We start from the raw sequence: 23,224 nt of genomic DNA, 5'->3' as shown, positions 1-23,224 counted from the left end.
TTCAGCTGCACTGCTTTTAACCTGTGCTTGGATGCTTATAATTTCATTAAAATGAACGTGTAGACAGGGGGGAAAAAATGAAAGCCTACAGTACAGTGTGGCAAGTCATAAATGAAATTTGAAAAATTGCTAACAAAACAAATTCTAGTTGACAACGCATTTTGCAACTTCTTTGCCCACCATCTTGCCTGAAAAGTTGGTCACTGCTGGAAAAAGTTGAATTGCAACTACAAATGAAGGCACATGCAACATGGAATGTGTGCAGCAGGCAAACAGAGCAGTGAAATATCAGGCAGACATTGTTGCAGAAGTAAAGTGACCTCTGTTCTGTTGTATTGCAGGGATTCAAGGCATATGGTTCTACAAGCCAACAGAGTGCGAGGAAGTAGGAGAGTTGATGCAGAAGTGAGTACCGCTTTCAGTTTTGAAATTCTGATGGGTATTTTCAACCCCTGATTAAAAAAAAAAAAAAAAAAAATTTTTTTTTTTGGTTGGGGGTGGGGGGGTTATATTTAAAAAATTTTTTTTAGTTATGTTAAAATGTGCATAGTTTGCTGAAACAAAAGAGAAAGTTGGCCATTTCACATTGAATTGAAAGGAAGTATTTTGAGGCAGTTCCATCACAGCTATGTTAGCATGGGCAGTTTGATGAAACGAAAGAGAAAATAGGCCATTTCACACTAAATGGAAAGGAAGCAGTTTATGTCAGTTTTGCTTTTGCTTCACAACCCAGGAAGTGAGGAACACAAAGGATTATCTCCTAGTTCTGTACAGTAGCAGTGGACCTGATTCCTGCATTTGCTCATTATACATGTGAAGTGGAATGGCATCTGTGAGGTGACTGGAAAACAAATCTTTGTTTCTCTTTTTCACTTATTCCTTTTTTTCTTTTCTTTCTTTTTTGAAATCAGAACACTATGATTGTGTTTGTTGTTGTTGCTTTGTTGCTTTTTTTGGGGGGGGAGGGGGGGAGATCTGGTTTTGTGTTGCAATGGATGGGGGGATCAGAGTTGTGTTATTGATGTCATCCCCTCATATATACAAGTATCTTAACTTTAGATATTGATGTTCAATAGTGCCAGAAGTTTGCCGGCCACACAAAATTCTACTCAGAGATTTTTTTTTTTTTTTTTTTTGTGGTGATTTACAATCTGATTATTAGTTGTGGTTAAAAATGATCACACAAGCTAAGCAGAACTGTCAAAATGTAGAGGAAATCTTCTCATTTGTTTCTCTGTGCACCTTGTAAAACTAGAAGACTGGTGACAAGTCCTGAAGTAGAAATCTCAGTGAACCAGTGTTGATCCATATGAATGTGAGATCTTGTTTTGGGATGTCCACCCTCCACCCTGAAGGAGGTCAAATGCTTTTAACTGTATTTAAAAAAAAAAAATTAATATATGTGGACTGTTTCACAAGCAAGGAAATCTTTGATTTCCGGTTCATGTAGATTTATGAACTGATGTAGAAACTGGTTTTTAAATCATTTCAGGTTATCATTGTGGGCGTTTCCTCATTGGCATTCTGTTGTGACCTTACTTTGTCTGACTATCATTCCTCGTCACATTCAGCCATGCACATTACAACAGGGACCAGCTGTCAGTTATGTTTCAGACATATCATCCATCCTGTAACCTCCCAATCCATACATATATATTATATCTGTGATTAAACAGTGTCTTCTTACCAGAATGCATAACAAGATAGGTCACAATAAACCGCATCTTTCAGATGCAAACTTGATAGATGCCCAGGATGCGGAACAGATGATGGATAAGGGTGGCAATTTTTTCTGATTTCTGACCTTATGTGTGCAGACCTCATAGTGCCTGAACCCCCCTTCATGTGTATATACATGCAGAAGATCAAATGGACACATTGAAGATCCTGTAATCTATATCATCATAGGTGGGTTGGAAACACCGTCGCTGCTTGCATGGTGGGGCAAAAATGGTCATGCACACAAAAGCCTACTCATAAATTTGAGTGAACGTGGGAGTTGCAGCCCACAAAAGCAGGAGAAGAAGCTCCATGCTGTCCATGGTTTCTGCCTTGCCGGTCATGTGGTGCTGTGCCGTGTGTGTGACGTGACAGTGGTGTGCAGACTACAGGAGGAGGCGGTGAAGAGCAAGCAGTCCAGTGCAGCTGATGCCGCCCACTGCAAAGTGACGCGCCCTGGGGGTCAAAAGAACGTGGACATCATGCAGATCCTGTCAGGAGCACAGCAGCGTTATGAAAGCAAGGTGAACTGTGGCGTTGGTTTGTGCATGCAGTGGTAGTAGTCTTTCAGTTTTTGGTCTGTCCACACTGTTAAGACAAAGAAGGTGAAGTGGGGGCAGGGGAGGTGGTCATTGGGGATGCCGGTGTGAAAAGTGTGATTATATGTGTGCATGCATGCCTGTATGTGCATGGAGTGTGTGTGTGTGTGTGTGTGTGTGCATGTGTACTTTGAAAGTATATGTGAGTGGTATTGCTATCCCATGTGAAAAGATGCAGCAGTAAAAGCATGGAACCTGAAAACAAAGAAATATATCCTGCACTCTTGACGCTTGCTTCAAAATAATAACATGTAGTGATGAGCACATTGCCATAAAAAACCGATCTGGGAAAGACCTGAGTTGCTTTAGTGTCTTTCATCTTTTCCTGACACCAACAAGACAATTGTAAGATTATTATTGGCACTGCTGCTAGACAGAACACCAATTCACCATGCCCCTAAGATGAAAAACTGTGCCAGTTCTCAAGTGGTCTTTAACCTGTTTGTGAGCCCTGTATTACTTTTGATTCTTCATTTGTGAGGCTTTGTTTCTCCTGTATTCTCTCTCTAGCCTTGACATTGTGTTTGGTTTCACCAGACGAAAGGAGGTCCTGAGCCACAGAACATGGATTCTTCATCCTCCACCGCAAGTGGTCCACAGCTGATAAAACCAACTCCAGTCAAGCTGCCAGGGGGTAGGTGCTTTGACCTCAGTCACCTTTAAGCTTTTCTTCTTCATGCTTGTCAACTCTCAGTCTTCAACAGTCATGGAAGTCTGGAAAATTCTTGGGAAATGGAGAGAACCGTTTCCAGTTTTGCCCCCTCAGGGTTTGGAAACGTATTGGAATTTTCATAAAACCTTTGACCAGTCACATTCAACGGAGTTTTATGCATTTAAAAAATCAATCAGAAAAAGTTAAACGTCATGAAAATTCAATACGGATACTGGGATATCTGCTAGTCTTTTTAGTCAGCAACAATTTTTTGTTTAAATTTGGTGTGGAACATTTTCAGTCTGGTCTGGAAAAGGTCTAGAAAATGTATGAATCATACCTAGGTTTTTTAATCATCCCTTTGTGTGGATGCAGTAGTGGACTCATCATAGTTGTAAACACTACCCCTCTCGCCCTTCCCCAATTTTTTTCTGGTGTCTCCTTTCTGACTTATTGGTTCTGTTTTTCTTACATTCACATGTTGCTTTTAAGTTTTGACCATTTCCTATCCCTCCTTGTTAAAGATACAGGATACAACTTTAACAGTCCAAAAGACATGGAAAGGTGTTTTCTGTTTTGTTGTTGTTTTAGGTTTTCTTGTCTAAATGAAATATTTTGCCCTTGAAGGCTGGATGTAAAAAAAAAAAAGCAGTTGTGCTTGCTCCACCACCATCAAGAAATGATTTTTGTTTGTTTGTTTGTTTGTAAAAAGCAGCAGTCCCACATATGCCATGAAGGTTTTGAATGTGTTTAACATCATGCTTTAAAGTCCCTGACGATGTGGATGTCATCAGGCTGTGGTCTGTGTGTGTGTGCACAGAAAGTGGGCCCAGTGTGGGGCTGGCCAGTGGTAGTGTGGCGATGGGCGGGGACGGCCCCAGCCAGCTGCAGGAGCTGTTTAAGAACGTCAAGCTGACCCAGCAGCTGCAGCAGAGGCCGGGGGGCATGGTGGACCAGTACACAGGGGACCCCCCGCCTGACGTCACCATCAACCCCCTGCACAGGTACTCCCACTCCGCAGTGCTGGGCCACATTCTTTTTGTTGTTGTTGGGTTTTTTGGGTTTTATTTACTATAGTCAGTGTGGAGGAAGGTGGCAGAAGGGTTTGGGTGCCTATCTGCCAACACAGTGTCCAAGAGGTTTGGGTGCCTATCTGCCAACACAGTGTCCAAGAGGTTTGGGTGCCTATCTGCCAACACAGTGTCCAAGAGGGTCTTAGTTTTATTCCCGGTCTCACCCTTTCTCCCAAGCTCGACTGGGAGTCAGTAGGATGAGTTGATGAACAAGGTCTCGTAGGCAGCATGCACTGGACGCACTGAAAAAGAACCCATGTCAGGATAACCCAGAACCATAAGGAGAACCCAGATGTTGTCATCTGGCAAAATTCTGTAGAGGAAATCAACTTTGATAGGTACACAAATATAGATGCATGCACACAAGGCCTGACCAAGCGCATTGTGTTGTGCTGCTGCCAGGCAGCCACCTGGTAGATGTGGTGTAGCATTTCTTCATTTGTTGTCTCCTTGAGAAACTGCACATGTTTGCGTGCATGTCACTGAAGCCTGACAGACTGACGCTGGGAACAAGTGATGAGCACCCAAAGGCAGCTGTCAGTCAGCTCTGCCTAGGTAGGCAGCCTGTTGTGCAAGCGACTTGGTTTGTAATGCGGTTAGTGCTTGGTCTCTAACCAAAAATAGGCACAATGTAAATGTCACTATGATAGTCACGTCTGACTATGACCTTCAGAACAGCAGTGGAGGCAACTGCTGTCCTGACAGTCTGGGATAGAATTGGATTATTTTGGAGAGTGTTTTGTCCAGTTTATATCCTGACTATCTGCAAAGGTCACCTAGCCCCCAAGGCTGCAGTATTAAGAACCAGTGCAGTCTTGTCTCCTAGTTTGAGAGCCAATAGTAGTTCACAAAAAGTCTAGGCTGTAAATGAATTTCAAATGCAGTAGAAAAACCATTGATCATACAGCTTTCCCTTTGCTGTTGGTCCCTATGGCCAAACCACGTTGAAAATACCGGTTGTCGTTCAATCACGGAAATAAAGCAACGTCGGGCCCGGTTAGCACTTGGATGGGTGACTGCCTGGGAACACCAGGTGCTGTTGGCATTCCTTCCTCAAGGCCTGACTGAGCGTGTTGGACACTGTCAGTCCAGCTGTAAGCTTCTGTCAATCTCTGTTTTAAAGAACAATGCTGTGTGCAGGTCGCTGTCAGTGACAGAGGTGGAGTCTGGAGCCCAGGCACGGGCCCCAGTGCCGGTGAGCCTGGTGTCAACGGGGGGGCTGACGGTGGAGGAGATAGAGCGCCAGCAGAGGGAGCAGATCCACAGTGCAGACAGCCTGGTGGCAGGCCCCACCCCGCCCAGCCAGGGGGCGGAGGCCGGCATGTCCCAGTCGCCCTCCACCAAGGAGCTGCTGAACCTGATTGTGGCCGCTGCCTCCTCCGGGGACGGACAGGGCGGCAGTCTGCCCGCCATGCCTCAGGTAACCTGTCTGTGTGTGTGTGTGTGTGTGTGTGTGTGTCTGTGTGTGTTTTACATAATCTGGTGATGGTTTCTGTCTGTCTGTGTGGGAATATGCTTATTTTTTCAGTTGGCTGCCTGGTAACTTTTTATTTATGTTTATGTTTTTATTATCTTCTTTGTAACTTTATTTTCAACCACCTATTCCAAGTCACCACACACAGCCATGCTCAAGTCCATTCTGTCACAGTCCTCCCCTGCCCCCCCAAAAAAACAACAACAACAACAACAAAACAGCTTTCACTCATATGCACACATACACACAAAGTATAGTATGTCCATTGAATAAGTCATCTGAGTATAGTTATGTCCATTGGATAAGTCATCTGAGTATAGTTATGTCCATTGAATAAGTCATCTGCAGACAGGTTAGACTTTGTGATTGTTTCAGTCGTTGATGCAGTTGTTGACAATGAGAGTAGGAGCAACAGTTGATGGTGAGTGGTGTGTACATCACATTGCACTGAAGCCTGTGTGTCTGACAGCTGCAGCCAAACCCCACAGGGGACGGTGGAGTCAAAGGCACCACTGCCACACTGATGACTCCTGGGGACTTTGAGAAACACCCACCACCACAGTCGGCTCCCAAGGTACATTGTGTGTGTGTGCGTGTTGAGTTTGGCATGCTGGTGTTGAAGAGATATAGATGCAGGGTTTGTAAAGAGTCAATGAAATCTTAAAAGTCTTGTAAAAATTAGAGAACCATTTCCCAGGCTGGGAAAGTCTTGGAATTTGAATAAAACCCTTCAGCAGTACCATTCAACAAAGATATTAACAAACGCTTTAAAAAAAAGAAGATTAAAAAAAAACAAAAAAATAAACTACACACATACGCATACACACACACACACACACACAATCGAAAAAACAAGAAGTTGTGAAATTTGAAAATAGTAATGGGATGTCCACTTAACTCTTTCATACGTAGTGTAGCAGACTAAGTTTGGATTCAGTTTGTGCTTGGTTTGGAGAATTTTAGTCTTACCTGGAAAAAAAATTTAGAATTTTATTTGGTTCCATCTGTGGCAGTCCTCCTAGAGATTTTGAACATGACGTTTTGGAAACTCATGCTGGATGTACAGTTGTCTGCTCACATCTGAGATGAGCACAGATCGTCTCTTGTTGAGAGAATGTCACTTTTTTCACTGATCCTGAAATAATTTGGTTGCACATTATACAACTTTTCATGATGTTGAATGTATCCTTTGTGAAAACACGTTAACATTAGATATTCTAACAGGTCAGTTTTTTCAGTATTCTCGTATGCATACTGGCAAATTCAAAGAAATCCAGAACAATAAGAGCAGATCACAAGTTACAGAGTCAGAAAATAACTGTACTTGAACTGCTTATGTACCAGAGGAGATTTCAAACTTACTTTATGAACGAGTATCATATTTTAAGACATTTGAGAAGATAGTATTTTATAACAAGAAAAAAAGACTTGTGTGTATTTTGTAAATATCAACAAGATATTGCATGGACATCCAATGGAAAAGACCAAGTTGAATTTATAAGTGTGTCTAATTGTATTGTGTAAATTAATGTATTTGTGTGTGTGTTTTGTAAATGAATATATGTGTGTGTGTTTTTTAAATGAATGTATATGTGTGTATGTATTTTGTAAATGAATGTGTGTGTGCATGTGTTTTGTAAATGAATGTGTGCATGCACACGGATGCACGCATGCTTGTGTATGAGTGTGTGTGTGTGTGTGTGCATTAATTCTTTGTAGATGAATGTAGATGTGTGTGTGTGTGTGTGACAGGACAGCAGCAGTGGGGGTGTGGGGGCGGTGTGTCCTGACGTGCTGCTGACACCCATGGCCTTCGCTGCCCCACGGTCCACATCCTCCAACACCCCTCCTCCCAGCGCCCTCAACCATGCTGGTGTGTACTGTGTACCTCCTTCCAGTGCTTTGTGTGTGTTGGGGAGGGAGGGGGGGGGGGCAGTATGTGTGCAGACATTCACTTGTTTGGAGGGGTTACGGGGGGTGAGAGGAAGGTGCAGACATGTTTGTGGGTGGTGTGTGAGATAGCTGATCTTCGGATCACTTTATGTATTTGGATACGTACACAGGCATACGTGTAAACCAATCATAACCTTATATTTTTTTCTGTGTATGTGTTGATTTTTGTTCCAGTGTGTGTGTGTGTGTGTGTATATATATGTATATATATATGTGTGTGTGTGTGTGTGCCCTGGTATGTATATATGTATGTATGTATGTGTGTGTAAAAAGACTGAATATGTGACGGATGTCTCTGCCAGCTAAAATTTAAACATGAAATATTGATGGTTGTTTTTATTTCACATTGTGTGATCAGCTCTGCTGGAGCAACTGAACAACCTGAGACGACATTCACCGGCCTCCAGCAGCGTGGTGTCGCCCCCTCCCCCAGAGGTGTCTCCCCTGACCAAACAGCAGTTACAGCAGGCCTTGATACACATCCTGCGGGTGAGTCAACATGTGTTGTCTTCGGTTTCAGTTTTAGTTTCTGTGTGAGGTGTCACTGCTCTAGGACAAACCCATGTATGCTACACCACGTCTGCAAGGCAGATGCCTGACCAGTAGCGCAAACCAACGCGTTTAGCCATGCCTTGAGCAGATGCATATGTGTTTGTGTACTTCTGCAAGGACAGCTCTTTTGCCATCGGTACTTTTTCAGTGTACCAAGTGCCTTCTATACATGGGACCTTGGTTTATCATCTCATCCGAATTACTAGATGCACAGTTTTATTTTCCAGTCAAACTTGGGAGAAAGGATAAGACCAGGAATCAAACCTAGATCCTTAGGGACACTGTATTGGTAGATAGGTGTATTAACCATTTGACCACCTTCCTCCTGAATGTGTTGATGTCATGATGTGATAACGTATTGGTGTCATGATGGGATAATGTGTCGATGTGGGTCAAGTGAGCCCAGACGTTTTTGATTAATTGTTTTGTTTGTGTGTCTTCATTCTTGCAGACGGACGAGGATTTCATCAGCAGAGTGCATGAAGCCTACCTTGTCAGTTTCCAACAGCAACTGGCGGCCACTGGCTCCGGCAAAAGATAACCAAATTGTTTGTCTGCTTGAAAACTGTATTGGATTGGTGACCAATGACAGTGTGTGTGGAGGTCATTGCAAGAGACTGGTAAAATGATTTTGAGAGATTGAAAAATGGTTTTGTAACTGGACGTGTGCTCAAGATGGGAACATAGAAAGGAACTGTGCATGTCATCCCCTCAAAAAGCGTGAAGTAAGGATGTACGCTTGATGCTGCAAGAGATGTGGGGAGCATTTGTGAGTGCTGTGTTATAGGAGCTGTGCATGTGGGAACGAAACATGTCAAGCGATGACATCCAGTGTGTGTGTGTGTGTGTGCTCCTTCAAGACATGGAAAATGACATTTGTGTTGTTTGGAAATGATAGGTCTTTGTTGTTGGGAAAGACAGAGAAAAACTTAAAATGTCCACGAAAGCAGGTTTATTGTTGACAGATGAGGTGAAAAAAGCAATGTGTCTTTTTATCTTGGGTGATTGATTGTTTCAGGTGATCAAAAAAATATGTATAAATACATACGCCATGGTGTCATGACAAGTAAATATTGTTTTGAGAGATGGAGACAACCCTTCACACATGAGACTCAATATTGTGTTTCAGTCTTTCCCTTCCAGTTGCTATTGTCTTGATTTGTCCTGACTTGTAGGAAACGGCCTGTGATCAGTGGCTGTTGTCTGTTTTTTTGGTCTTTGTTGTCATCATCTTTTGACCTGTGTGGTAAATTCAGACCATACCAGACTGCACTGGTGGAGCTTTTACGTCACTCAGTATGGGGTTTGTCAAAGGGGGGAATTTTTGTGTGTGTGTGTGTGTGTCTGTTATTTAGGGTTGTTGTTGTTGTTGTTGTTGTTTTCTTGGTGGTTGGGTAGGTGGGTATTTTCTTGTTTACAAGCTAACAATTTCTATAAAATATATAAAAAGTTCTTGTTTTTTTCATGAATAACATGCTGTCAGTCTTTTCTTTATTGTTTTCCCTGGAAACTAGGCATTTTGAGATGCTGAGTACAGATTGTAAGACTGTACACAACAAGAGAGGCTACTAGGTCTTCAAGACACAATACAATACCTGTCTACTTCATCCGGCACAGGAAATATGGTGGAGATAAAATAAAGAATGTTAATGATATGCTGCTGATGATTGCTAAATATGAATCGCATTGTAAAATAATGTGTTAGTGCACACAGAAAACAAACATGGGATGAATATATCAACCAATTACATAGCAAGCAATAGTAAATGTAGCAAAGTGTAGTGAATTAACAGGGCATCGTAAGCATTACCACAAAGTGGTGTGTTGTAATAAATTAACAGGGCATCATAAGCATTACCCCAAAGTGGTATATTCCTCAGTTTGCAGAATGACTCCTTTTGTTAAGGTTTTGATCTTTTTACTTTCTTTTTTTTTTCTTTTTCGTGATAGAAGGCACCTTTAAATTTAATCATTGCCAGACTTGACAGACTCAGCAATGTTTTCCTAGTCCCAGCTGAAGATACGGTTACATTTCCACTCAGTTGGTGCACAGGGAAGATACAGTCTGAACAACAGCTAGTAGTTCTTCATGGAAACACCCACAGAAAGATCGGCAGCCACCATCCAAACTGGTGTTCTGCTCAGCTGCTTGAAGGAGAGAGAGGGGCTGAAAGCCAAGATTCCATCTGTTGCCAAGGGGGTAAACTGTGTGTGTTCTGTATGAACACAGCTAGGAGGAAAGGAATGGATGTACACTCTGACTTTATTTTTTCATTATTTTACAAGAGATACTCCAAAATGTCAAGACTGCAGGATGTTATCAGGCCACTTTAGCCAGGGTTTTTTTTGTTTTTGTTTTTCCCCCCTAAGGTAAATAGATTTTACCACTAAAAAGCATTCAGGCTGACTGGCAGTTTGGATGTACAATGCTGTTAAAACTGTCCGGTGACAGATGATTTGATGTGTTTGTTGTTGAACAGGGTCCTCTGCTTAGTGTTATGTTTCAAAAATACATAGAAAGTAGACCCCTCTTCAAATTTCTAACAGTAGTGATTTATTGCTATGGATGTGCGATGTTTTAAGGTCATGAAATGCATGTCCAAGGTATGTGAGATGTTTTCATAATTGTATGATGATATTCATTTGTGAACATCAGGTAGTCCTTTCGTAATATAGTTTTTTGTCATTTCTGCTTTATCAGTGCAGCATATAGAGCAAATCTGTTACATTCACATTATCTGTTCGGGATGCTGCATGTAAAATTCACGTGATCTATCCAAGATCACAACCTTCAACCATGGCCACCTTTTTTTCTTGTCGAAATAAGACTTAGAAAGGAACTTTTTGTTGTTGCCCAGCAGTCACAGCATGAAGGTATTGTCTGGTGGTGGTGGTGAATGCTGTAACAGTGAAAATCCACTTCGTCCAACCATCCGCAAACCATGAACAACACTTGGCAAATTGTCTCTTGGTTTCTTTGTACCATATGATGTCTGCATTGCTTTGGAATTAACGCATACAGGATAGTATTGAAGGTGGTATGCAAATTTTCATCAGTTTGGTACTGTAGCTTGGCCTGTAGATTCTTTCCCCCCCCACCATAATTTTTTTCCCAAAGTGAAGAAAAAGATTTCATCACGTTACAGAAGCAGCTTTGACTTTGAGAAGCTTGTCCCACCATCTTAGTTTTGATACCGCAGCTTTGGTTGTGGTTTGGAATAGTGAAAGGGGTTGGGGAGAGTGTGGGGGTATGGGGGGTGGGGGTATTATCCATGTTTTGGAGGGATGTGTGGGTGGGGAGGGATGACAGAAAAGTCTCAGAGAAAATGTTGAAAAAATTAGTAATATGCAGCAGACTTTGATATGATCTCCTGTTCACCAAACACACCATTATCCGTTGTCAACTCAATCTTGCATTGTTCAGTCAACAAAACCAAAATTTTAGATAAAAGGGTTTCTCCGTCAGTACCATTGATACAACTGCTGGAGCCAGGACATTTGTCATTGTACCTTCCCAGCTTGTTTTCAGTTCGCACATTTTGAACAGTTGGTGCTGTTGTGGGCCGGGAGATCTTGCACAATTACCACACATTCCAATTTGCCATTCAGTTTATGGCTGGGGAATCTGCTTTCAGGGGGACAAGATCCTGTGTTTATTGTGTCTTTGTTCCCCAGTTGGGCCTGACTGGTATAAGCTTGACAGACATCTTGTCCATTGTGATTTTTATCTCCTCGTCAGATCAGCCTGTTCCTGTGTGCTTTTTTACTTGTTGATCTTTATACTATGCCATGAGAAAGAAATACATATATATGTTGAACCCTGCAGAGTTTATAAAAAAAAAAAACCAGGAATAAAAAAACAAGAAAAGAAAGAAAGAAAACCATCACAGAGAAATTTACAATATTGCCATCATGAGATAAGACTTGATTTAAACATCAGATGATATGTATGATTATAAACATAGTTTTTAATTATATCCTATTTTCAGTTATACTTGAACAGCAACATCAGTTATGTTTTTCTATGCAGTATGCAAATATATCATTTTATATATTTCAGTGAACAATCTGTATTAAGTTCAGTGTGGTTACAGTCTTCTTTTTTTCTTCTTCTTTTTTCCCCCCTTTTTTTGTGGGAAACTGTGAGGAAGGTTATTTTACAGCGCTGTAACTAACGGTTTGAGGAAAGGAAGGTTGGGAGTGGAAAACTTAAGATGTGTACATTTCATTGTGGCAGAAGGCCCTTTTGAACAGTTGACGGTAATTTTGAGTGAACCCTTGCTGCTGTTGGTCAGCTGGACTTTACATCCCTGATCAGTGCTGTGCTTTCAACGACAGACATGGACTGGTGTCCCTCGCATGGGACTTCTATACATCAGATCAGCTTTCTTTCATCATAGTGAAAAGTGACACATGCCTTGGCTTATACTTGGAGAAGATTCCCTTCAGAGCAGATTTTCTGTTTGCGTGTATTTTCCCTCGCTTCTTTTTTACTTGTTGAATTCAAAAGCTGAGAGAAATGTGTACTAGATTTCATACCACCACTGTGTTCACATCTGAAGTATATGTTTTCAGTTTCGAAATGAGTTATCTTAAATTTATTTTACTGGATGAACTACAGGACAAACAGAAAACAATATTTTCATTTTGAGTGGATTTGAATGCGCAAGTTTTACTTCCTTTTGGAAATTATTGTTTGCATAAGCATTGTCTTTGGCATGAGAAATAAAAGTGTTTTGTCTCAGCTGTGGTCTTTTCTGTGTATCTTGAGACTTGGAAACAAGAGGAAGGTGAAATGTTGAATAAACTTTATATTCATGATACTTTGAGTTAATCATTGTGACCAGCACAGTCTGTAACTTTTATAACAGAAAGCAGTCAAGACAACTTTATATTCATGATACTTTGAGTTAATCACTGTGACCAGCACAGTCTGTAACTTTTATAACAGAAAGCAGTCAAGACATGAAATGGGCAGAAAGCTTGGTCAGTATTGTGTGTTAACTTGTGTGTTTTAAATGAGTGGTTGGATATTTACCAAGATACAAAGTGTGCCTGTCCAAAAAAGGACTCGCCAGAATATAAAATAATCATTAATGTATTATTGTAATGTATACTTTTTCATTGTGGTACATTTTTCAAGTTTTTGTGACTCCAGCAATTTTGCTGTTAATTTCCATTCCTGTTCATTTGAAGATCCAAAGAGAACCAGACTTTCCTCGCGACTCATTGGTCAAAATAAACTCTTGACATTCGCCAGTTCAGAAAATCAGCCTTTTCTGATCATGAAGCTGTCAGGGATAATGTTTTATCAGACAGTTGTAACAGATTGTAGAACTTCAATCTCCTGGTATTTTATAATGTGGCTCCTGTAGCGATAGATCAAAAAGTGGCACTTTCAAGGTTTTATTCAAACTGGTTTGTGATGAAGGTTTAAGAGAGAGAAAAAAGTGAGTCATCAGTTTAGTTTTGATCAGTTGTAATGAATCAAGTTTCTATGCATGACATCTGCCTGTATTTGCGTATAATTATGAACACTGTTTATTTCATGTATACTGATTTGAATTGTGTAAACACACATGCAGGTAAACACACACATGAAATACCACATTTACATTATTATCATTTATTTTCAAACCAACCGGCACAAGTCAACAACATTTTAGAAAATTTGCTAAAATGAAAAAGGTTATATATGGTTGTCAGTTTGACAGTTTTAAAATGAGGAAGAACAAAAACTTGTTTAATCAAGGAGCATATGAGCGACATATGTAACAACTGTTATGAGTTTAATTTTTTGGGGGGAAATGCAGACATCATTTTCAAAGACTATGGTGTATCCATGAAAGAAGTTAAAAAAAAGGATAGTTTCTGTTCACAGAATGCAAGACATGGACTTTAATCTATGATGTGAAAAATCTCCAATAGTAATAAGTCAAATGAAACAAGTTGCTTTTCTTCTGGTCTTCAGCCCATATTGTGGGGGTTGGGGGGAGGTTAATGAAGACCCAGTTTTTTAACTGCAAAACTATGGTGGGCAACTGAACAACTACTACTTTCTTCTCGTTCGTCAGATGAAGGACAACTGAACAAAAGCAATAATCAGAAAGCCAGCCCAGGACAAATGCTGATTGTTCTTTAGGTACAGGGAGGTGTCATGGCTCTTTTCGTCCATAAACCTTTCACCCTTACTGGGCCCCCACCACCCTTTGCTGCCCCAGTCACTGTCCTCCCTGACCTGAGCTGGCTGAACAGGCTGCAAGGCGTCGGCAGATAAGACTGAAAATGAGTCTCGATTTTTTTATTTTTTTTTTAAATTACTATATGTTTCCCATGGTGCTGAATGACATGCTGCAGTCGTGTACAGTGCTCTCAGCCTGGGATTCTGAAGGTGCAGAGGTCCAGCAGACAGCTGTCCTGCTCAGCACCGCAGGTGAGGGGCTAGTCTACAGCCTGAAAGCTCAACTTTTGACGGTAGCTCAAAAGCATGCCCTGATATAGCGCTGAATGCTTATGTCCCCAAAACGCCAATGACTGACCCTAGCAGGAGCAATGCTCACAATGATTTTACAGTGTGCAGTAAATGAGAAAATTTTATGTCATTTCTGATAAATTGGGGAAAAGGGTGGGAAAAAATGATAAAAGCTTGGCTAATTTAGGTAAAATTATGGCTTGGGCAAGAAATGGTGTGAGGTATTAATATTTAAATCTTGTGACAGTTGGCTGAAAGCATTCAATATATACATATATATAAAAAGGTACATTGAAAATGGATTTCCATGAAGATAATAAAAAAGTACATGATTAAAAAAAGAAACAAACATGAGAAAAAGTACACGATTAAAAAAGCAAACGAACAAGAGGTTAAATTTCACTGTGATCAGCTCAGAAATACATGACTTGTACAAAGAAAACATACAAGCTGTGAACAGAAGACCAAGGACATTTTTATTTGTTCATGTCATCACCGCCTGGAAGATCCTTTCATTCTTGAACAACATATTCAGTTCAGAGAATGGGCCGAGGGAAGTGTGGAGATTAAGAACAAAAGAAAGGCAAACCTGATCCATCTTTTCAAAAATTACTGAATACAACAGCTGAAAACTGAGGGAGTGAGAACATTTCCTACCTCAGAGATGAATTGGAACAATCGTTTCCCGTCAACGAGTATGTGACTGCATGCAGGTACATACATTCATGTGTGTGAAAACATTTCACTTGACCAGTCCATGAGATTGTTCTGTGTGTATTGCATACATGTGCATGATTTTGTTTCCTTGAATTGTGTGTGTGGAGGTTCAACTTATTCCTGTCAATTACTAGTATCTCTTCACAGAAAATGAGGAGCCCATGTAAAGTGTTTATAGAAAGGAAATTTAAGAGCAATGCACTCATAAAGTAATGACTGACTGTATCACAGATAGTGGTTTTACGATATACTAAACACTGGTGTATCGACTTTGTTCAAAATGCTGATAATTTTTTTTTTTTTTTTTTCAAAACTAAAAGAGACAGAATGGTAAATGGCAATTCTAACTGAAAGGAATGACGTCACCGGTACATTCTGAACATGTATCTGGCAAGCTCAAGCACTATACAAGCAGATTCATTCTTCATCGGACAGGCTTTACAGCAAATTCAACACATGATTTCCATTTACAAACATGTTTCTATAAAACAGGATTACCCATTGCATCACACTACATATGTCACCACAGTGATGACCTTATCAACACTGGCATCTGCCCCCTTAGCTTAGGGTGAAACCTTGGCATCTGTGAAAAGAAAACCTTTAAAAAATATTTTTAAAAAATAAAATAAAAAATTCTCTTAAAAGACGATATTTTGGCTCACACAAATTGAGAAAGTCAGTCTTATAATATAATCACCATGACACATTTGTCTACAGGACCAAACATGTGTCTGTGTCTCTTTGTAAGTTAGGCGAACTGCCATCTTCTCAGGAACTGCTAATGTCTGTTAACACCAACTTATTATTGTACAGATATTGACAAAGCCTTTTCCAGCTTTTTCCATTATCATGACAAGGTACAACAAAGTCCACACGATAGTGACATTTTTCAGCCTGTTAAATAAACAATCTTTTTTCCTTTTTTTTTTTAATGATAAAAATATTTACAAAGAATTTTTAAATATGAATATGAAAATCGCAGTAAAAAAAAAATCTCACCAGCCTGACTGTCATGGGAAAAAATATCTTCTGTTCTTATAAATCTGTTTGTACCAAAACAAAAAATAATTTTCAAATTAAAAACAACAACAACAATAAAACAGTTGATGTTAGTATAAATCATATTGTTCCCCATCAAATAAAAAAAATAAACAACAAAAAAAACAAGACACATTGATATGTTCCTTGGTAACATGTAAGCAACAGCAACAATACCAGCACAGTATTATGCCAGAATATAATATACTGGAAGAAGTCCATGGAAGTTTCATATTCAACAAGAATTACATAAACTGTTCACTGACATGAGCCCAAAATCCTACATGAGTATGTACGTGAGCAATGACCAAAAATGTGATTTCCATTTTCGTGAAGTTTTGTGGACAAATCATTTTCAAGCACATCTTTAATACAAACTTTTTCATAATCTGATGTAACCTGGACATTTCTGATTTTCAGGTATAGAACTGGACGATGTATGCGGACGATGCACCAATTTTTAATTTTTTTTTTTAATTTTTTTTTTTTTTAATAAATTCTTTCACATCTCTAACTTCTCACGAACAAAGTGGCAGATATATTCAGCTGATCTATGACTGTTTATACTTGAAACTGTGAAAAACTTAACAAATGAAATGAATGTGACTGGTCCATTAAGACACCCCCCCACCCCCACCCCACCCCCCTCCTCAAACTGAGCTCAGTGTTGATAAATCTAACATCACATCCACCATGAAAAACTGTAACATTGTATGTGAAGTGTGCAATTGTATTTGTGGATACACAAACATGAAACAAAAAGAAAAGTAAAAAGCATACACAAATATGAGTACAAGAATAAAAGTAAAAAAAACATACACTGATACAACGACAAGAACAAAGTCAAAAACATTCACTGTGTCATATAAGGTAAGTACAGAAGAAAAGTCAAAAACACACTAAGATGAGAACAAGAAGCAAAGTCAAAAACATCTAGAAATTGTTCAGGCAGAGTACACCACTTCTGCATCGCAAAAAAGTTTCAGTAAAAAAAAAAAAAAAAAAAGGTTACACACTCATCAGTTAAGTAGTAGGTCATTTATAAAGTAAGGAATATCTGAACACAATGTGAAAACGGCACCGGCCTCGTCAACAGTCCCCCTGAATGAAAACAAGCACCAAGGTGAACCAACCCGTGTCATGGTAATGCAGCAAAAACATTACCCCGCCTGACCATTCGCAGCCAGAAAAAGAAAAATAAGGGAAAAAAGAAAATCAAAACAGTACAGAAATACTGATAATGAGCTACATTGATGAAACAATAATGGATCGTGTGGACAGCATCAATCATGGACTGTTTGGACAGTATCCTAGCACACCAGTACAAAAACCACTGATAAAAACAGTTGCGTCTCCCACCAAAGCATAATCCCCAATCTTACTACGATAATAATGACCACCAAATTATGTAACAGCAAAAAATATTGATACCTGAAATACAGATCAAAACAATATAAAACTATTTTCATCATTAACAAGCCCAGCCCAGAATTTATCCAGCAGCAAAACACTTAGGTCCAGACCAGAGAAAAATTGACTGCCCTTTTCAGACAAATTTCCATTTGATTAATGTCAACTCTTAACTTTTTTTTTCCCCAGATGGCCTCTTTGGTAAATCTCTCTCTCGATTTGCATTAGCTGTGGGCACTGTGTGTGAGTGGCACTGACAGTCACCGTGATATAGAAATAATTTATCCCTTCAACCCCCAAAACTGTGGAGCTGAAAACAAGGAGTGAACATAATCCATGCAGTCCTGAATCTTTATGGAAGATTTCATGGCCCATTATTTCAAAAACTTACCTCAAGAAATAGAAAATTTTAAGTAAGAAAATGATGTGAGGCTGATAATACACTGTCACAGTGACTGTTTGTGTGTACCTGTGCACAACAGTCTGGACTCTTCTGCCCACCTGCTAGGAGTTCTAATGACTGCCCCATTCCGATACCTCTGGGTCCCACATCAACAATGTCAAAGATACCAGTTTACTTGAATGCAGATTTGGGGATAACCAATAAGTACATAAAAGGACTTAGCCGTATGAAGAGCATAGGAACAGGAGTCATGATGGCTGCCGGAAAAAGAGGGCGCTAGCCAGCGGGACAAAGGGGAGGTTACCTACTTCTGGGAGGTTATCGGCCGTAGTTTCGTTTTCTCCGCATTGGCGGATATTAGTTTGCACAGGACAGGAATGTCAGACCCTTGCCGGAGTCTGCACTAGTTGGGTCACGGTTAAGTATGTGTAATTAAAACATCTTTTCAAAACACGAAAAAAATTAATATATTGTAACTTCTTAGTTTTACATTCTTCCTTCAGCTTCATGATTTCATGGGTTAGTATACTGCAAAACAAATCCAACAGCAAAATTTTTTTTACTGAAAGTTCACACACGAGACAACGAATAAAAATGTTAAAACATGGACATCCCACAACCCTTTTCACCAAGTAGTCAAATAAATGAACCGCATAATGCAAAGAAATCATCAAATAATGCAATCAAACACAAGGAAAACAAATCAGATGACAGGTGAAAACAACAATTCTGCTGTTCCAAAGAGTCATCCAGAACATGGCTCAAGATCACCAAGTATTTTTCAATAGATGTTACTCTGTTCCTCTGACTGGTGCAATAGCCGAATGGTTAAAGCGCTGGACTTTCAATCTGCGGGTCCTGGGTTCGAATCTCGGTGCACCTGGTGGGTAAAGGGTGGAGATTTTTCCGATCTCCCAGGTCAATATATGTGCAGACCTGCTAGTGCCTGAATCCCCTTCGTGTGTATGCGCACGCAGAAGATCAAATACACACGTTAAAGATCCTGTAATCCATGTCAGCGTTCGGTGGGTTATGGAAACAAGAATATACCCAGCATGCACACCCACGAAAATGGAGTATGGCTGCCTACATGGCAGGGTAAATAAAAAACAAACGGTCATACACTTAAAATGTTACATGTCTGTCTGAGTGTGTATGTGTGTGCGTCTGAAATCTGATTGAATGACACAGGAAACGAATGATGAGCGCCCAGTGGCAGCCGTCAGTCGGCTCTACCCAGGTAGGCAGCCTGTGGTGCAAATGTCCCCGTGTATGTAAAGCGCTTAGAGCTTGGTCTCTGACCGAGGATAGGCGCTATAAAAGTATCCACATCAATCAATCAATCAAAGTCTTTTCTGGTCATCTTTATCAGCATATCAATTGCTGACTATAAATATTCTTCTCAGTGATCTTACAAATTATGAAACTTTCACAAAAATCATACACCCACTTTGTCAAATTTATCATTAACACTGTTCTTGAAAAGAATAAGGAACTTATGGAAGTTGAACAGCAAACAGGTATTGTTCCTAATTGTTAAACAAAGGCACATTTACTCAAACCATTCATTGGGTATTGTGCACATTTGTTGGACATAGAATTTTAGAACTTATTTGTTGCTATCAATGTTAAACATATCTCTCTTTTGCCTCCTGATCCTCAAAATTATACGAAAAAAAATCAATACAATATAAAATGTACAATATAAAATGTACAAATTATATGTGAGAAAATCATGTTCCTTACAGCATAAAAAGTTCTCAAAATGTCAGCTATTTTTATACATATATTAGTCTTATACATCAATATTGGTGTCAACAATTTCATTAAAAAATGGGCTTGGTTGCAAAGTGATCTTTATAGTGCAAAGTTTGCTTCATGTTTAGAATTTGAAAGAACTATGGAACTATAGTAAAAAAAAAACAATAAAAAAAACAATAAAAAAACAAAACAATAGTAGACGAGGAAAATTCTCCATGAAAAGCACACTCAATTCTGCTACGCAGTGCTAAGATTGCTCATGGAACACAGTCTGAGAGATCAATTTCCTGTTGACTATGTTGAAGCAAACACTAACCAGAATGACTGTACAGACTGTAAAAATTACCAAACTGCTCATCTTCCATGCCTTATAAAAATCTTTTTTTTTTTTAAATATCTTAATCATGAATGGAAATGACAAGTGATTACAAAATATGACTGCCTTTCACATCTTCAGGTTTAATTTCTTCAAAGGATGAAGTAGATTCGTCGTCGGTACCAATCTCCTCGCCATGATGTGGTGCTGTTGTTAAGGTTTCCACATTCTGCTGCTGGCTGAAAGAGGCCTGTTCCTCAACTTCCTGGGAAGTTTCCTGGTAACTGACCTCTGTCTGGCTCTCATCTTCCGTGGAGACTGTGATGTTGCTTTGGGACAGGTCTTGGTTTGAGTCATCAGAAGAGTATGATTCGTAAGGCTCTTCTCCTTCGTAAGGCTCTTCTCCTTCAAAGCGTTGCAAAGCTTCAGGAACGTAGAACTCTGTCTGCTGTGACAGGGGTGCCAAGAAATAGATGGTTTTGTCTTCATACACTTCCAGACAAGGGTGGGCACACAGACCATGTTCCTGTGCAAACAGTCAACACAAAGATTATTGCTTTGGTCTATTCAGTGAGCACTCCTGTGAATATATAAGACTGTCTCCTGGAATGCATAGAAAGACAATCATACATTATGATTAATATGAAAATGGGATCTGGGGAGAGTTGTTCAGAAGTGGAGCACATCTTATTTAATCTGAGAAAACAACAACACACGCACACAAACACACAATTAATGAAACATTTAGATTCCCACACACTAACAAACATAGAAAGCAAGAACGCATCACTGACATTTCATATCTCGCAAGCCTATTACACAAAGAATGCCAAACTTAACTCTACTACAACCACAATCTTTATCTTAAACTGAATTAAGCTTTAGACAACAAAGAACATAAATCAAAAATACTCATTTGTCTGTATAATTCACTTACTTTGACATAGCTCATCATCTTGGGGTAGACCTTCTGCACAGCGATGAAGATGGACAGGGTGGTGATGAAAGGGAAGGAGGTGTGCACCACATTCTCCACCCGAGGCAGCACAAAGGTCTGGAACCCTTCAGCCTCAAACTTCTTCACCAAATCTGCATCCAACTCCTCTGTCCCTTCAGCCAGGACACAGCCCACCACGTAACGCAGTCTCTCTGCTTCCACCTGTTACAATGTAAAACTAAAAGTAAGGCGATATCTATTTTTCTTGCCCTGTACTCTAAAACTAAAACTGTAAAAGTAGGGCAATATCCACTTCTCTTCACTTGTTCTCTCTTGTTTCAAAGGCAGAAAAAGTTGAAAACGGGTGAATAAAATAGAATATATATATATGTATGTGTGTGTGTGTGTGTGTGTGTGTGTGTGTGTGCGTGTGTGTGCGTGTACACACTCTACTCTATCCACTGACCTGGGACTGTGGGAGATCGAAAAATCTCTGACACTGGAATTGAACCGATCTTAATTGTAATCGTTATTATCTTAAAGTTAAAGTACTTAAACGATAAGGTAAACTCCTATTTTAGCATCCTAAATTCAGGTACCTGTTTCACCGCAATATTTGCGCATATTTATGAACCTATATTACCATTACTAGTAGCTGTTGTGGATTTCAACTCTTATTTTGTACGTCATTATACTCAGTTTTGATGCGGATTCAGTCACGAAACATTAATCAATCAACATGAATGATGAAGGACTGATGAACTTGACATTGCAATGAATTCAGAATCACAGAAATGTTTGGCCATAGGCTAAAAGCCTTTTGCCCTCATAATCAGTGTCCATTTATGTGCTTTTGGATCACTTGTTGTGAACAGACCCTTGTTTAAATCAGGCATATTGTATACTACATTTATCTACAGCTCAATAAAGATTTAACTCTGTGGAAAATACACTTAAACTTTTTGTCAACGTGATTTTTGAAGGCGTTTACCGATGGTGCACTGATGGTGTCATAGGAAAGGTTATTCCACAAATTTATGATACTGAAACTGAAACTATGATACGGTTTGTAAAAAAAAACTTGCGGAACTGGTTAGTTTACTTTACGTTCAACATTAAGACTGTTTATATGAACCATATCATTCAGTTAGAGGTGCAGTTTGTCCCTATAAACATACCTTGAACGGATCATCATAGAAGATCCCTAGGGTTTTGTTTCCAGGGGCAATTTTGCAGACTTGTTTGAACAATGGCCCCACGCATTTATACGGACCTCTGGCAAACTTGTAAGCTATCACCACCCGGTCGATGGGAGAACTGCCTGCTCCAATTACAACACGATGACACATGCCTGAATACATCAGAAGGATGATTAGAGTTGCTAACAGACCCAACACTAAAGCTAAAAAGCCTCCACTGATCAACAAAACAGTCTCCATTTTGTGTTGTTCAGGAAATCAGCTGATCTTGTTCCAAGTCGCGTCCCTTTGTGGTATTCGCGGTTTGAGTTTCTTTATAGGAGGCCTCGACGCATGCGTGGGGAGTTTGTGACATAATTTGACATGCTTGTAGTGTTACATAATATTTCCCGTCGACGGTTAGACAAAGAGAACCGTGGCGAGAGACACAGACTGTGGAGACTGTTGAGATGTGAAACTGGGGGAGAGAAAGAGACCCAGAACAGCGGGGCGTGTGGACACAGGGAAAAACTAAGAACTGAAGCGAGACGGACCATGCACACATTGGAGAGTTTCAGAGTTTGTTAATCCCCATTAACTCTTTTGAGTCATAGAGACAAGTATCAGTTTCCACAGGGGAGACGAGTGGTCACAGAGACTGAAGGGAGACGGGAAAACAGAACGGGAGACAGAAACAGTACATGTAAACTGACAAGAATACAAGGAGAACGATCGACACGAATGTTAAAAACCTGCATAGACAATGTGGGAACTGACGAAGTGAGGAAGGCATACAGGAGACAGAGAAAAGAGATGGAGACATACAGATAAAGGGGGATAGAAATTAACACACACACACACACACACACACACACACGCCGGGCTTGGACGAAAACAGGGACATAGCTACTTTCGTTTTCTCCGCATAGGCGGGTAGTAGTTTGCACAGGACAGGAATGTCAGACCC

The 23,224-nt window shown here is 40.0% G+C and overlaps 2 protein-coding genes and 1 pseudogene across 2 annotated transcripts in view; 2 read left to right on the top strand and 1 right to left on the bottom strand.

Annotated features, from left to right (window-relative positions):
• LOC143299624 (mRNA-decapping enzyme 1A-like) overlaps positions 1-12,766 on the top strand; it is a 34,334-nt gene extending 21,568 nt beyond the window's left edge. The window contains exons 4-12 of the mRNA XM_076612917.1: positions 342-405; positions 2,105-2,243; positions 2,856-2,952; positions 3,791-3,974; positions 5,184-5,463; positions 5,987-6,091; positions 7,270-7,390; positions 7,829-7,959; positions 8,474-12,766. Coding sequence (XP_076469032.1) covers positions 342-405; positions 2,105-2,243; positions 2,856-2,952; positions 3,791-3,974; positions 5,184-5,463; positions 5,987-6,091; positions 7,270-7,390; positions 7,829-7,959; positions 8,474-8,563 — 1,211 coding nt within the window. The 3' untranslated portion in view covers positions 8,564-12,766. The remainder of the gene's footprint in view (positions 1-341; positions 406-2,104; positions 2,244-2,855; positions 2,953-3,790; positions 3,975-5,183; positions 5,464-5,986; positions 6,092-7,269; positions 7,391-7,828; positions 7,960-8,473) is intronic.
• LOC143300094 (5S ribosomal RNA) lies at positions 4,970-5,088 on the top strand (annotated as a pseudogene).
• A 3,047-nt stretch (positions 12,767-15,813) lies between the features above and the next one.
• Positions 15,814-22,555, bottom strand: LOC143299439 (testis-expressed protein 264-like). The gene is made up of 3 exons (XM_076612635.1): positions 22,258-22,555; positions 21,080-21,301; positions 15,814-20,668 (listed from the first exon to the last, which is right to left on the bottom strand). The coding sequence occupies exons 1-3, from the start codon at positions 22,516-22,518 to the stop codon at positions 20,252-20,254; spliced, it is 900 nt and encodes a 299-aa protein (XP_076468750.1). The 5' UTR covers positions 22,519-22,555; the 3' UTR covers positions 15,814-20,251.
• Between the last annotated feature and the right edge of the window lie 669 nt (positions 22,556-23,224).

This window comes from Babylonia areolata, chromosome 25, assembly GCF_041734735.1.
Source record: "Babylonia areolata isolate BAREFJ2019XMU chromosome 25, ASM4173473v1, whole genome shotgun sequence".
Classification (NCBI taxonomy): Eukaryota; Metazoa; Mollusca; class Gastropoda; order Neogastropoda; family Buccinidae; genus Babylonia; species Babylonia areolata.
The sequence above is the reverse complement of the archived record's forward strand: the minus strand, read 5'-3'. Positions and strand labels throughout refer to the sequence as shown.